This window comes from Gopherus evgoodei, chromosome 16 (assembly GCF_007399415.2).
Source record: "Gopherus evgoodei ecotype Sinaloan lineage chromosome 16, rGopEvg1_v1.p, whole genome shotgun sequence".
Lineage (NCBI taxonomy): Eukaryota > Metazoa > Chordata > Testudines > Testudinidae > Gopherus > Gopherus evgoodei.
The window spans coordinates 13,785,617-13,800,615 of NC_044337.1; the positions used below are offsets into that span (position 1 = coordinate 13,785,617).

General features: G+C 47.5%; 1 protein-coding gene across 5 annotated transcripts in view; it reads right to left on the reverse strand.

Annotated features, from left to right (window-relative positions):
* The window catches only part of SH3GLB2 (SH3 domain containing GRB2 like, endophilin B2), a 40,398-nt gene that overhangs the window by 19,534 nt on the left and 5,865 nt on the right, over positions 1-14,999 (reverse strand). For all 5 annotated transcript variants that reach the window (XM_030535934.1, XM_030535933.1, XM_030535932.1 and 2 more), the window contains exons 2-5: positions 6,186-6,327; positions 5,688-5,816; positions 2,738-2,871; positions 2,120-2,212 (exon numbers count right to left, since the gene is read on the reverse strand). In XM_030535934.1, the coding sequence (XP_030391794.1) occupies positions 2,120-2,212; positions 2,738-2,871; positions 5,688-5,816; positions 6,186-6,327 (498 nt within the window). The remainder of the gene's footprint in view (positions 1-2,119; positions 2,213-2,737; positions 2,872-5,687; positions 5,817-6,185; positions 6,328-14,999) is intronic.

Consider the following 14,999-nt stretch of genomic DNA (forward strand, 5'->3'; position numbering starts at 1 on the left):
CCTTTGATGTTACCATAGCTACCTATGCTCCTCAGAGGCAGCCACACAACAGGAACCAATGCTGGAAAGGGGAAAGGAAGAGTCCCTGGGACATAAGCCATTTGGGACATGTGGAGAAGCCAAATGGAACCTAGCCACATGATGGCTGGCAGGACAGGTCAGGCCAGGACACCAGTCCTGGTATTTTGTATCAGGAAAGAGCCAGACTCAGTGACAAGGATTCCAGCTTGTTCTGACTATGGCCATTAGTTCACTGGGTAGAGTCTGGAGCCTCACTGCAAGACTGAAGGCTTGAAGTTGTGCGTGGGGGGCATATCCATGTGTCCATTTTTACATTGGTTGTACTGCAGACCTGCTGAATTCTGAGGAGCCCACCTTCACAGCTGCATTTTCCCAAGACAGCGCTAGAGCGGCCCAAGCAGTAGTGAACAGCATTGGTGTAGCCAGCACCCTGGTGTTTTAGCCAGTGATGAGCTCCCAAAATCCTAATAACCGGTTCCCTACCGGGTCCTCAGTGGCACTTTGGCAGCAGGGGTGTGTCTTAACTCTCTGGTTTTCAACAGCATTTTGGTAGCAGGAGCAAGTGAAGGACCTGCTGCTGAAGTGCCACCAAAGACCCGGTAGGGAACTACATGGTGAGTACAAGCCCCACATGCCTGTCTGTCCCACCCCCAACCTATGTCCTGCCACTGACTGCCCACCTGAGGACCCGCAACCCCATCACACTCCTTGTCCCCTGACCGCACACCCCTCCTAGAACCTCTGCCCCCTCCAACTGCTCCCTGCCCATTATCCAACCCCTCCTCCCAGCCCCAGGCCAGCCCCCTTATGCTGCTCAGGGCAGTGCATATGGGTGCTGTGCAGCCCGCTGGAGCTCGCAGCCCCACTCCCTTGTGCCACTCAAAGCTGCAGAGCTGCCCAGAACACTGGCAACAGCAGCACACTGGGGCTCTGCAAGGGGGAGTGGGGGAGGGGCTGGGGAGCCTCCCCAGCTGGGAGCTCAGGACAGTCCCATGGGCTGCATGTGGCCCACGGACCGGAGTTTGCCCACCTGTCAGCCCTTTTAACCGGTTGTGAACCGGTGCGAACCGGCTCCAGCTCACCACTGGTTTTAGCCATTGTGTGACCCAGGTGCAGGCGCAGGCATCCAGTCAGTGGAACAATTGTTGGAGTCCCTCTCCAATTGCTTTCATGGACTTGGGAGACAGAACTGAGAGTCAGAACAAGGCTCCCCCCACTCCAGTGACTGGACCTGGCATTTGTCAAGCCCTGCCCTTTGTTTCTGTAACTAGAGAGTCTTGAACTGAGAAAATGTACCAGCTAATTCCCAAGCCAGAATGGAGCAGCCAGCTTGCATTTTTTGCAGCTAGACTGGCAGTGCCAAGACACAGACTGTCAGCAGTCTCCTCAGCAAGCTAAGCAGACATGACTTGGGAAGCCAAGGGAGCAGCTATCAAGAGGCTCAAGCAGAGTCACTTTGACTGCATGCTCCTTATTGGCAGAGCCCAGGGGAGGCGAGAACTTCAGGTGGAACACTGCTCTTAGTTTTGAGCCCTCATTTGAGATTCCAGGAGTCCTGCAGGCTCCTAGTGAAATGTACAGTTAACCCCCACCTCCCCAGCCCTTTCAGTGAATTTTCTAGGGGAGACGCCCCAGATTCAGCTTGGTGCCCCTATTTTCTGACTCGAGTTTTACAAGCCTTCTGACAGGACAGCGTCTCTGGTGACTGGCACAAGCTTCACCAAGATGAGACCCGGGTGCTTAGCTGCAATCCCTCAGAACAGCTGGGAACCTGTGTCAGCTAGCCAGAAAGCAGGGTTTCTCAAGGACCAGGCTAGACTTGCACCACTTCCAAAGCTCCCCAGCAAGGCTATGCCCATGAACAAGCATGTCGCCCCTGCGGAGAACAGGCACTGTAAGCCAGTGCCTCTCACACCATGCGGAGTTGTTCCCTTGCCTCACTTGTGGAGAAGTCACCCATACCCCTACCAAATGCAGCACTGATGGCAATGCAGGCAGTACAGACTGACTGGGTCACAAGAGCACTTGGCACTCCCTCTCACATGCAACCCAAGCCCTGGTGTGCAGAAAGGAGGAAAGGAATTATGGGAGAAATTACCGATGCTTTTGCCTCAGCAGCCTTGGCTTTCTTCAATCTGGCCTTGCAGGCATCCAGATCCAGACGGCGGTTCTCCAGGATCCTCCTTTCTTTCTAGGAAAAGGAGAAGGGGGACAAATAAGAACCAGGTGCTTAGAAATCTTTCCTGCCTATGTGAGAGAAGCCACCTAGGAATCAAGCTGATTTGTTTGGTGGCAGGGAAGGGGGTAACAGTAGATGCACTGGCACCATTGGCAGGAGCAGTGGATAAGGATAAAGGGCCAACCTTCTAGAAAGTGAGAAGCAGCTTCTGGTCTGGCGAGCCTGTCTATAAAGGGTTAATTTATTGTCCTATCACCCCTGCGAGGGAGAGACAAGTAGCCCCATTCCTCTCCCCACACAAATGAGGAAAGCCAGTGGGAGAATTGGAACTAGAACTCCAGAGTTTATAGTTTATTCCCCTGCCCTGACAGGGTTGTTAAAGAGTTGGAGGGGGTGGGGGATTCCTCTGGCCTTGTTTTCACCTCTCCCCAGTTTCTTGGGAGGCAAGAAGAATGAATGCAGAGAGTCACAGGTGGGCGGACGTTGATTCTTTCCCCCCCATGGATCTCAGTCAGCTCACCCCTTACTCTTACTCACAGTAATAGTTCGCCAGTCCCCTTCTAGGAAGTTGCGCAGAGGATTCAGGAAGTTGATGGAGGCAGAGTGCATGAAATCACGTTCGGCTCCCCCCAGGCGCTTTTGGGTTTCTCCAACTTTGAGTAGGGTCTTCCCTGCAAGTTGCCAGAGCCCAGATGGGAGAGGCATTAGCTTCAGCAGGCATCAGGTTAACACTACGCCTTGGCCTGATCCTAGTTGCCCAGTACGTTTAGGTTAGGATGCTCTCATACAGTACATTGTTCAGGTGTGTGCATTGTGGATCAGCTGTGCTAGCAGGCACCAAGACCAGGTGGTTATGGCTCACTGCTTGCTGACAGTCAAGCCAATCCTAGCCAAGGAGGGGGCAGGACGTACAGTCACTGCTATGCTAACAGGCCACCCTTTGTTTGAAGCTTCTCTCTACCCACTGGCTCTTGCTACAGCTCTGATGTTATCTGCCTGCTGATGCACTTACTCCACTGCAGTCTTTAGTGTGTCAGGCCTGCCCAGGAGCATGTGATGCAGTCCACAATCTTTAGTAAGGGTGTTATGGGACAGATTATTACAGCCCTGGGCATATTTCATGGACGCACAAAACAGAGCATCAAATTAAGCACCAGAGCAGATAAAAACATGCTGATTGGGGTCTGATCAGGGCAATGCTGGCTAGCTACGGGTTTAATTACAATGGCTCTGGCTGCAACAGGATGTGCTATGGAGCAAGCCATTGATTTAGAGGGCAATAAAGCTCACTGTGAGAGCTGTGACAAAGCTGAAAGTTAGAAGGGAAAGTCAGTGTTTGATTTCGGAGTCTGCTGCCTAAGCAGCAGTTGGGTCCCTCCAGCAGGCTTGGGTTCTCTGTTGGCTTTGAGAGGCAGAAAGCTATGTTACTGCGTGTTTTGACATTAACCTGTCAGGACTTCTGACTAAGGCTACAGGACAGCAAATGCCAAACATGCTGAGTTGGAGTCAGTAATCCCCTTCCCCTCCAAAAAACGCTTTTTAAAAACACTGTGCATGGTTCCTTTCATGGTTTGAGCCTTCTTTAGGGTTTACAGTTTGAAGCTTTCTAGCCCTCATGGTTGTGAAGAGGTTTTCAGTTGTAAATGTGAAAATGAACATTCTGTAAAGCTTCTGCTCCTGGAGTCATGTGAGGTGGCCACACTCAGACCGTGCCAAGTTGACTGGGACAGCTCTAAAGCCAGAAGTCTGATATCCACAGCCATTGTGTCATATCCTTATACATTTCACCTTCCAACTACTTACTGCTCAAACACAATAGTGCTGTCTGCAGCTACTGCTCCTCATTTACTGCATCCTACCAGGTTATGCCTTGCTAGAGCTGCCAGCTCCAGTAGCTACCCTGGTAAGTCTCCACACTCCCTCTCTGCCCTATCAGATAACCATTCAGCTTAAAAAAGTAATATGGGGAAACTCACTGGTTCCCAGCCATTCTCCTCTCTGAAAGACGTTTAAGGCAGAGCTTGAAATTAGATCTTCCTGCTCCAAAAGGGCAGGCTTGCGCTAAAGGAGACTCCATTAGCAATATAAGGTACATGATACTCAGTTCAGCTTTTCCAGCTATGTGGAAGGCAGTGCCATACAGTGGCCTGCTTGCCTCTTTTACTAAAAATACAGGAGGTGGGAGTGTCTAAACCCAGCACTGAGGAGACGACATTACCCAAAGCACAAGGTGAAGGGATGGGGGCGTAGGTTGGAAGGAGAGAGAGCTCAAATTTTATTAGTATCAGAATAGATTGCGAATAGGACTCACTGCATCTTTAAACGCCATCCCTAAAGAGGATCTTCAGACACCACCTGTAATCTGCTACTGCTCCAGGGAGCCATAGCTCATTTCCAGCATATGGAGATCTCTGCTCCAGAGATAGAGCAGATTTACTTAGACTTTGCTGCCAGCACTAAGCCTTATGGAGGGGAACTTGTGCCAATTTGTCTGTGTTTGCCCCATCTGTTAATTGGCTCCCAAGCCCCTGAGCAACAAGAAAGCAACAGATGACCAGATAACTATATGGAGGTGAAAAGAAGAGCAAAGGCTGAAGGAAAGTTACAGTTCAGTGGAGCCAAAGAGAATTGAGACATGGCTTGAACCCAGTTACTGGTCCTCTCTTCAATTCATAAGTCTGGTAGTTGCCCAATAGAGTCAGACTGGAGATCAAGTTGTTAATACTATGGATAAGGGAAGCAACCCTTTAGGTCACAACCAATATTAGAGAAGGGAATGTTGCAAACAGATTCACTTGCATATCACAGCCCTTCAGATACCTTTGGCCCTGTGTAATAAGCATGGCAAAGCTGCTGGAACATGTGTTTAGTTACAAGGTATTAACTCTGGAAAGCTCTAATTTCTAGAACCATTGGCTTTTCCTGAGGTCATGCCACTTATTTCTTATTGCCTGTAAAGGCACTAGCACATTAGCAGATGATCTCACCCAGTACCGCTGCTGTGGCACCTAGTATGTAGAAACCTGAACCCAGCCGTGTTTGGGTGGAGGATAGAGAGACTGAAGCTGAAGCAAGAGCTTCTGTGGATAAGAGCTTCTCTCCCAATCTAGAAATAAAAGCAGCTGCGCACAACTGTATCACCATCTGAAGTGGTGCAGCAACCCCAGCTTATCCACAGTGCATTATATGTTCCAACTTAATAGCATCCAAAATTCTTCCATTTGAGAGTTTCACAGAGAACCTATGAGTGTGACAACATTCCAGTTTGGTTCTTGCTTGCAGAAGTGTATTAGATAGTACACAGTGAACACCATAAGCTTTCCCCAGAAGCCTGCCAGTGTTACCTCCTAGTTTCCAATGCCAGTTATCAGGTCTCATATCTTTGGGCTGGTTGGGTGAGAAGAGAATTTTAGGAACTCCAGTAGATTTGTAAGGACTGAACCAAGCACATAAGATGGGGCACTGGCAAGTGGGCAATGTGACTCACCATATGGAGTCCCTGGCCCAAAGTCGTTGGCTGCCTCCACCATGTACTGGGCCAGCAGCTCCCCATTGGTGACACGAGATGGCACCTTCCGATCTAGTTTCTCATAGAGGAATTCTTCCACTCTGACACCTGGAACGAGAGTGCCCCAGGCTGTTACAAACGCAAGTAGGGAGACTCTCCCACCTACAGAGCCCTCATGTGACAATAGCCAGTATAGGAGGTGTAAGTACAGGGAGAAAAAGAGGGTCAGTTCTCATTTCCTGCCCTCTTCAGAATCAACAGGCTATTGAATGCCAGCCAGATACTGACATATTCCTTTTTTCTGCCTATCCCTGGGTATGATGGTTGTGTCTTTGCAAGCACCACCCTCAGATTTCCCCCTGTAGATCTGATTCAGCCAGCCTCCCTGGCTGTGGGGAATTTCTATTAACTCCATTGCTGCTGTGTCACAGTTAGAGCACCAGCACTGCAAACGCTTGCCACAGAATCAGTGCTTACTAGGGTTTGGCTGCAGCAAGACCTCAGTCTGATGCAAGATCTTCTCAGTCCAGTTCTTGGTGCAGTCTGCCTTGGCCAGAAGGCTTTCAAAATGGGCATCTAGTTCAGTCTTCTCAGCCTGGCCCAGCTTCTCCTCGGTGAACTACAGAAGCAGGGAAGAGGGGGTAGGAAAGACATTAGAAGGTCTGCTCCACTGAAGCCAGATTGCTAAGCCATTTGAAGAGGTTTTGTGAAACCTTTGATTTCTAGCAGGTTAGACATTCCTCTCAAAGAATTGTTCAGCGAACGAGCCCATTAAAATCCTCTCATTGCAAATTCTAATGTTTTGTCTGTAGATGCCCAAGAACCTTACAGGTGAGGGCAAGTATCATTGTGTACCTTCAGCATGGGCAGCAAGATAAAGGGTATTGCCATTGCTGAGTGACTGGTGGAAGAGCTAAAAATAGAACCTGGTCTGACCTGCACTCAGGGCTAGCATACCTCCCTTTAGGGAGCTGGTTATTAAAATCCAAATTAATTGGAGGCTAGAGTCTAATCAGACTGTTTCACAGTTCAAGCTCTAGATAGTTCGTGCCACAGATGTCACATTCCTTTATGCAGAATTATTAATGCCCTCCAAATTTAGGGCCCACTTAGTTTTCAGCATGGGGAGAAAACAGAGTCATTCCCAGAGTTTACCAGCCAACCTTCCCAGACGTGGGAACATTCTTACTGAGGTTCTACTGCAAGGAACAGTTGTTTAATGTCTAATTTTATGACAAGGGAACTCACTTGCCGTATTCCACATGCTGCTTCAGTGCAGCCTTCCACCCCAGCTCCTTTGCCCATACATAATTCTGAACAGCCAATAAACTTTTTAGGTCAGGGTCCTAGGGAGACCTCTCAGCCCAGAGTGAGGGTGGGGCTGAAGCTATCGCAGCCAAGCCATTTTTCACCCTCCTGACCCAGAACTGCTTGGCGGGGGGTGGGAGGGAGGAGAGCTGGAAAGGCCCCTGGTGTAACTTAGGCCTCTTTACAATAAGGCTCTCAGAAGGCAGACTTACAATTGCCTACCACAGAGCCTGCACTGGGGAGAATCCTCCCCTGGCTGGATACAGAGCTTGTAGGGCCCGCTCAGTGCCACTCAGACAAGGGTCTGAAGAGCCAAGCATTCTTTGGGGGCTAAATTAAACCCTGTATTTGCTGGAGGTAAAGAAATTTAAGCCTTCACTGTGTTTAATCTAGCCCTACAAAGAGATGAAGAGGCACCAATGGACTTTAAGTGGCCACTACTGAACCCTTGAATTCCTCAAGTCTTTAGGGTTTCCCCCACCTAAATCAGAAACAAAGATTAAGTGTGCACAGTTGAGGAGCTATTCTCTCCCCATCCTCACCTGCAGGACATGAGCCCCAGTTTTTAATATAAGAGTCTAGAGTGGGGTGGCCACCTGTAGTTCTAGAGCCACATGCAGCTCTTCAGAAGTTTGTGTGGCTCCTTGTATAGGCACCAACTCCTGGGCTGGAAGTACAGGCGCCAACTTTCCAATATGCTGGGGGGTGCTCACTGCTCAACCCTTGGCTCTGCCACACGCCCTGCCCCTACTCCACCCCTTCCTGAGCCTGCAGTGCCCTTGCTCCTCCCTGCCACAGGAGATGTGAGGAGGGAGAGGGAGACACTGAAAAATGGGGCTGCCAGTGGGCACGAGGTGCTGGGGGGAGAAGACGCTGCACTGATGGGGGCTGACATATTACTGTGGCTCTTTGGCAATGTACATTGGTAAGTTCTGGCGCCTTCTCAGGCTCAGGCTGGCCATCCCTAGTCTAGAGGTAAGCAAGTTCAGATAACTCCTTACTCACTCTATTCCATTCCCAGCTCTTTGCCTCAATTTTCCTTTTTACCCACTTCTTGCTACCTATATAAAATAGTAATATTAAAGCACTTCATGAAGGTAGCTAAAGTCCTATAGGACAAAGTTATAGGACAAGAAGGAAGCCAGGTAACACTCACTGTCAACAGGTTTGGCACAAACATTTTACCTAGTGTTCTGTTGGTTTAATGCACTACTCAAATAATCCCAGCTCTTTCCTCCTGAATTTATTCTGATACAAACTTGCATCACAGCTTGATCAAACAAGCCCCCAAAAGGCTTGTCAGCAAGATTTTAACATGCACTGAGGGAAACTAGCTTTTATTAGCTCTAGAAAGGCCTATAAAACAGCTGGGTGATGGTAAATGGCTCAAGAGACCATCCTCTGTTTATAGAAGGTATGTTGCATTCCCTTGAGACTTAATCCTTTTATAAATTTGTAATGTTTTACATACATATCCACATCAGTATTGAGAACTATGAACCCCTGTTGCTGGCCCTCTAATCACTTTCTGTGCTATCAGAACCCGCTAGTGTTATTGAAACATTGCAAATACCTGGTACAATCACATGACGAGATTAAGGACACAGAACCATTTGAGTACAATGACAGGCCTGCTTGATCCTCCCTCTTCTACCACCCCTTTATGGATAGTACTACATGGGGCCATACAGCCCCTCTATAGGGGAATGCTGGTATATACAGGGATGCTAGGGTTACTTTTCAAAGTCTTTGGAAGAAGCCCCACTCCGCTGCAGTAGGGAGAAGTACTGAATGTGGACACAGCTAGAGACATTTCAGTACACTGCTTGGAATAAAGCTGATAAATAGCAAAGCAGAATGGCCACATGATTTGGGAACGCTGGTAGAAAAGCCTTTTGGCATCCTGTTACCAGCCATGTGCAAATGTTAGATGCCAGAGATACGTAAAGCCCACAGCAGGGCTGTTTACACAATGACCTGTTATGTCTGGATCATGCTAGATTTAAAGAACTATTTGTTGAAGTTATGTGTTGCAAGATCTGTTGAATCACTGGAACAATTAAGCTACCCCCTCCAAATCAGCATGGGCAGAAAAGCAACAGGAACAGAGTTTGGGGTGGGAAAAAAAATCTGAGGGATGGGGACAGATTCAGCACATCTATCACTTGCACTTCCTCCTACCAAGGCAGGCTAGTACTGTTTAGACTAGGGTTAAGTCTTCCAGCTCTAGAAATCTTGGGTCATTTGTAGCAATCATAGTTACAAGGTTTTAAGACAGAATTGTGATCCCAGGTGGCTGGCATTTTAAGTATCCACAACAGCAGTTCTATTTTCTCGGGGATTTTTATTATCTGAGTTTGAGAATGCAGTACCTAGCACTTCCACAGCTCTTTACATCCACAGATCTCAAAGTACTTTATGAAAGTGGGCAAGCACTACAGAGGGGGAGAACTAGATACAGAAAGATTAAGTGATTTGCCCAGAGCCACATAGGGAATCAGTGGCAGAGCTGGGGGAACTGTGTTTAGTCCCAACCCCCGGTTTGGTGCCATAACCACTGAGTCATGCTGTCTCCCCTTTGAGAGGCCAACAGGAAGATGGGAAATAGTACTTGAGAGCCAGAGGATTTTTGCATTAAATCATGTCTCTTATTTTCAAAAATAAAAGCAGTCAAACAGAAGCAAAAACTTTGCATTATTTCTCTGGCAAGTCTGTGATGGGGCATATAAGCCCCACACCAGTTAGCCTAAAGTTAACAGGAGCCTGGTCCCAATTACAGTGAGCACTGGGTGGCACCTGGAAGGGTGTCAGGAATAACTAGTGATCAAGCCAAGCTGGGTCTTCATAATAGAGCCATGGGAAGGCAGGCCAGGGAGGAGACTCAGGTGAGGTATCTATGTGCTTCCTCTTACACTAAAGAGACAAAAGCCTGAGGGCCTGAAACTGGGAGTCAGACTAGAGGAGCCTGAACCAGAAGGCAGTGCTCTGCAGTAAAAGCAATGCCTGCAAAATTCTTGCTTAGGTTGAGCCTCAGCAAGAAGCCCTGAGGAAGGAGTGTATAGAACCTGGAAAGGAAGCCTGGGACCTGATAGAGGCAGGGAACATTGGGGGTGGGCAGCTAAGAGCTAAAGGCTACAGGAGATGGCGATTCTTACTGCAGTAGGCCTGGAAGACAGTTTAACAATGGGATGAGACAGAAGGTTTCAAGACAATGGGAGGTATGGGGTTCTCATCATAGTGAGCCCAAGACAAGGTTTGATCAAATGCTGGCAGTTGAGTGGGACTAGGAGTACTGGAGGTGGGATTTCTTTGAGTGATCTGTTGAAGTTCCTGGGTGAAGACTTTGGAATCTTGGTAAACCCCAGGAAGAAGCTGAAGGGACTGGAACTTTGGGTATTGTTGTGGACTTGGAACTGGAGTACCCTGGAACGGGTGGGGAAAAAATGTGACTGTCAGGAGGGCGAAGTCATACAAGGCAGATTGCCCCAGGGCCAGAATGACTGCTGATAGGGGGTGCTAGACAGGAGAGCTGCCTCAAGCACAAAGGAGTTCACCCTTCCACATGTTGACTAAGCTAATATTTACTGCTGGAGGCAGCAGAATCCATATAATCTGCATTTAGATGGTCTTAGCAATATTATCTTAGCCAGAGTCACCGGCTAGGTCTACACTGGGGGTGTCAACCTAAGATGTGCGACTTCCAGCATATCTTAGGTTGATTTACCTGGCCGTGAGGACAGGAGTGAGTTGACTGCTGCCACTGCCCCGTCGACTCTGCTTCCGCCTCTCACCACAGTGGAGTTCTGAAGTCGACAGCAGAGCGATCGGGGATCGATTTTTATCGCATCTACACTAGACATGATAAATTGATACCTGATAGATCAATCACTACCTGCCAATCTGGTGGGCTGTGTAGATGTACCCACTGTAACAGCAAACAAGGGCTCCCCAGATATTTGGCTCTAGGATATCAGCACTCCTTATTTACTAGAAGTTTTAGAGAGCAGAACACTGGGGAATCTTTGGCATTCCCCCGCTGAGGCACTCCTCCCTTCCAATAGGAGAATTACTTATCCCAAATTTAAGAACCTGAATGTGAAGAGTCTCAATCCCCTGCTCATTCCCAGAAGGGCTCCAGATACCTTCCATTTCCAAAACAGTCTCTGCTTATTCCCCAATCTAGAAACTCCCGCCAAGCATCTGCACCAAGAAAAAGTCACAAAAATTGGGACTGTCCCTATAAAATGGGATATCTGGTCACCCTAGCTCAGGTGCTACTTCCTTAAGTAAACATCTGCCCCCCAGTCTGCTCCATTTGACAGTTTGGTAGCTGGACTGCTCATGGCCCCATACCACACAATAGCTACTGAGTCTTAACACCAAGTTCTTCAATTCATGCATGCAGAGAAAGTTGAACAACCTATTGCTGTGGCTTGCAGTCATTCATCTCACATGCTGGATGACTGTTGCAAACCCAGGCTACAGGAGGAGGGAGAAGGGCAGATGGGGAATCTGACAGAGCCTGTGACTCATAGGTATGTAAAAAAGTGAACTTTCAGACTTCCCTGAGCATTGCAATGCACAGTAGCAAGTTCAGAGGCAATGCAAGATTTGTCACTAAGTGGATGAAAAGGCATCTAAGAAGCTGTAGTTCACATATAGCAGTAGTGGCTACTTTAATTTGCCTATTCTTGGCTCTGCTAGTTGTGTCCCATTTCCCCTCATCCCCATCCAAACCTCATGTTTCTCTTCAGGCCCCTCAAGATGCAAGTTACACTAGCTGAGACTCCATTACACTGATGGGGTCAGATTCAAAGCTGGCATGTACACTATTGTACCGTGTCACCTGGGAGAATGGAGGAAGGCACAAGTTACACATACCTGATCCTGAACACCTTAGAATTGCACTTTCCCCAGAAATCTGAACCTTGCTTTGGGGCCTGTTTCTACCCAAAGCATCTCCTATGTGAGACTCCTTCTAGAAGACCCAGAATACACAGCATCTAGAAGCAGCTGTGCCAGTATCCTATGACTGCTACACAAAATCAGTGGGGAAGAAAACAGCACAGATGTCATTAACTACAATGGAGCAGAAGGCCTTTTCCCCCCTGCCCTGTCACTGCTCCCTAAGGATGCGAGTTCTAGGGATAACCCACAACTCCTGAAGTCCAGCTGCTAGGTCCCTCTATATCCATTTACTGGAACCTGATTGTCAGAAATTGGTCCCAGCCCTAAAATAATTCAACCTTACCTCCTGGGAGTCAGTGTGCACTACCCACTGCCAATTGGTACATAAGGATCAGCTGATTGCATATTTTTCCTTTTCCTGTCCTCCAGGAGCATGCTTATGCACCTCTGACTCAGTTAAGTATCTGGGCTTGTTTTTGTGCGGGGCAGCCAACATGGTAATGAATAATGCAGTGCAGTCTTTCACTGAATGCTACTCTCACTCAACCAGGGGAGAGAAGAGTCATGCTGCATTCCAGGGCCTCAATAATTCATTGAGGGGTTGGGTTTCCTCTTGGGTGATCAGCAGGAATAGTCTGTGCATTGTTAGTGCTTATCCTGACAGAAGGACTGAGAGACAGCTGATGAGACCCCTCAATTGGGGAAAGCCTGAATGAACATTGTGGGTTAGGAAGAGGGGCAAGCAAGCTCTGCATAGCAGCTAGAACAGCAATCGAACCCCTGGGGACAGAAATTGCAGCTTGCTAGAATTCCCATCAATTCTTGTGGGAGAGAAAGGAGATGCTATACTTGCAACATGGGAGGAAGTCCTTTCAGTGCTCAGGAATAATGTATTAGACCATGTCCTAGAGACAACGGTTCCATCCACAGCCCTCATGGCTCAGATAGCAAGACAATCACCTGTAGTCAAGGGTGAGTTTTCAGTGGGATGTACCCTTTTCTTTGGCCAAGTAATTTAGTGTCTAAAAGCTTCCCAAGTAGGTCAGTGACAGATACTAATGTGGGGCAGGTATAGCTCAGGCAGTCATACACTGGCTTATGCAAGGCCTCAACATTTACAACTTCAGCTGAGGAAGTTACAGTCCCTTGGAAAGCCACATTGCCAAGCATCTGTAGATGATTTCTGCCCTTTCCTCCTCAATATAGTGCTCATGAGACAACATCCTGTTGTACGAACACTCAAGGAGAGCAGGCCCATGTGAAAATAGGGAAGATGGACTGAGATGTAAGGCAGAGTTAAGGTCAATGTAGGAATCTTAAATTTAGACTTCTTTACTTGTAGTGTTGAATTTTTACTAAGATGCCCTGTTTAAGTGATATTCCCCCACCTTAAATCTTAAAAAGAAGCAGATTAGAGGCCTTTGAAACAGAAAATTCTGTCTTCTCCAAGCTACCAGCAAGTAGAACAGGTGACAAGGCTATATCTTAGAGGTCCTGCCAGTGGGTTTTACACAGTGCCTGTGGCATTGCAGAAACTAACTACCCATGGCTGCTGCAACCTCTGCTATTTCAGAGACCACCCACAGAGGATTAATAAAGTTTGACACCTAAAGAAACTAATCTAGGTAAGCTTCATCCAATCTAGGCAGTTCTAGTAAGTAAGCTTAACACTGCTCTCTCTCTGGAGCATCACTTTGGGAGGGGCGGGGAAGGAAAAGCTATTGCAGCTCACAATATGCCCTCAAAATGAGGCCTAAACCCAGTTTGCATCAGGCGCCATACATAGCCTTCTCAGCCCACCATGGTAATTCAGGGCAACCAGGAGTCAGAGCAGAAGAATGGGATCCAAACAAAGTTCTTGTGTTGAAGCGATATGAAAACCATTAACACCAGGGTAGTCTTGCAGATGCTGGTACAGTGTTAAAGCCATTTTAAAATGCCCCTTTAATTTTTTTAATCTAATTGGGCACACATTACCTATATTTGTTACCTTCAGAAGGACCATGTGTGTTAGAACAAAAATAGGCAGATTAAGAGGCTAAGTTGTAAAAAAACAGTAGCCATACATAAGATCTACTTGATCCTGCTTAAAAGGCTGTCCATTGAAATTACTTCCTATACGTTATTTCTCCATGTCATTGATATTGGGAATGGGGATGTCCTTTTTAAAAGGAAAATGAAAAAAGAATTCAGCCTCACACATCTGGCTGCTAGTATTTGTTGTATTACTGAGGATTAGTGTCTCAGAGTTTGAGTTAATGATGCACATTATGCATTATTTGAACTTTAACAGATAACCAGTTTCCATACGTATAAAGTAATTATTTCTAGAAACCCTGGAAGACTTCAAAGTGTATTCTATTTGTGCATAAGCATAGAGAAACAGCCACATTTGCTACTCTGGCAGAGAGACTAATGTCAGCCACTTGTCTGCTTTGATGTTCAGAGCAGTCCCTTTTTAATAATTTTAGATTCCCATTTCTATAGCAACAGAGCCCACTTACAGATCAGTCCAGGGACTCACCATCCCTGAGAACCAGCATGCCTAGTATTCTGATTAAAGGAAAATTAACAGAATGAACTGTTTGAAGACTTGTCAGCAAGCTGTGCTAGAGAGCATAGGCAGCCTTGCAGCAGGTCATCTCCCACATCCAAAGCGTCCTCCAGAATCCCAATGCACTGCATCCAGTTTCTGGACCAGAGAAAGCTCAGGTGGTGGCAATTGTGGTGCCGTACCACAGTCCATGCTGTGCTCCAACTCCACACAATGAGGCCAGTGCGCTACTGAGAGGTGTTGCAATGTTAGGGCCCTCCAAAATCAGCAGCAGAACTGTTAGCACTGGAGTTTAGCCATAAGTACTGCTAGCAAGGTTATGGGAGTGGCATGCTCAGGGATTTTATTTTAAGGGGAGCAGGAAGATATATGTTATAGGCAAAACCCTTTGGATCACATGGTGCATTGGACCCATTTGTGATGAGTCCTTTCCCAGTCTACCCCCGCACCCCTGCAATTTATGGAGCAGAGCAACACTTGCTGACGCTGCAGTGTTGGTTTATTGTTTCTCAAACTGCAGT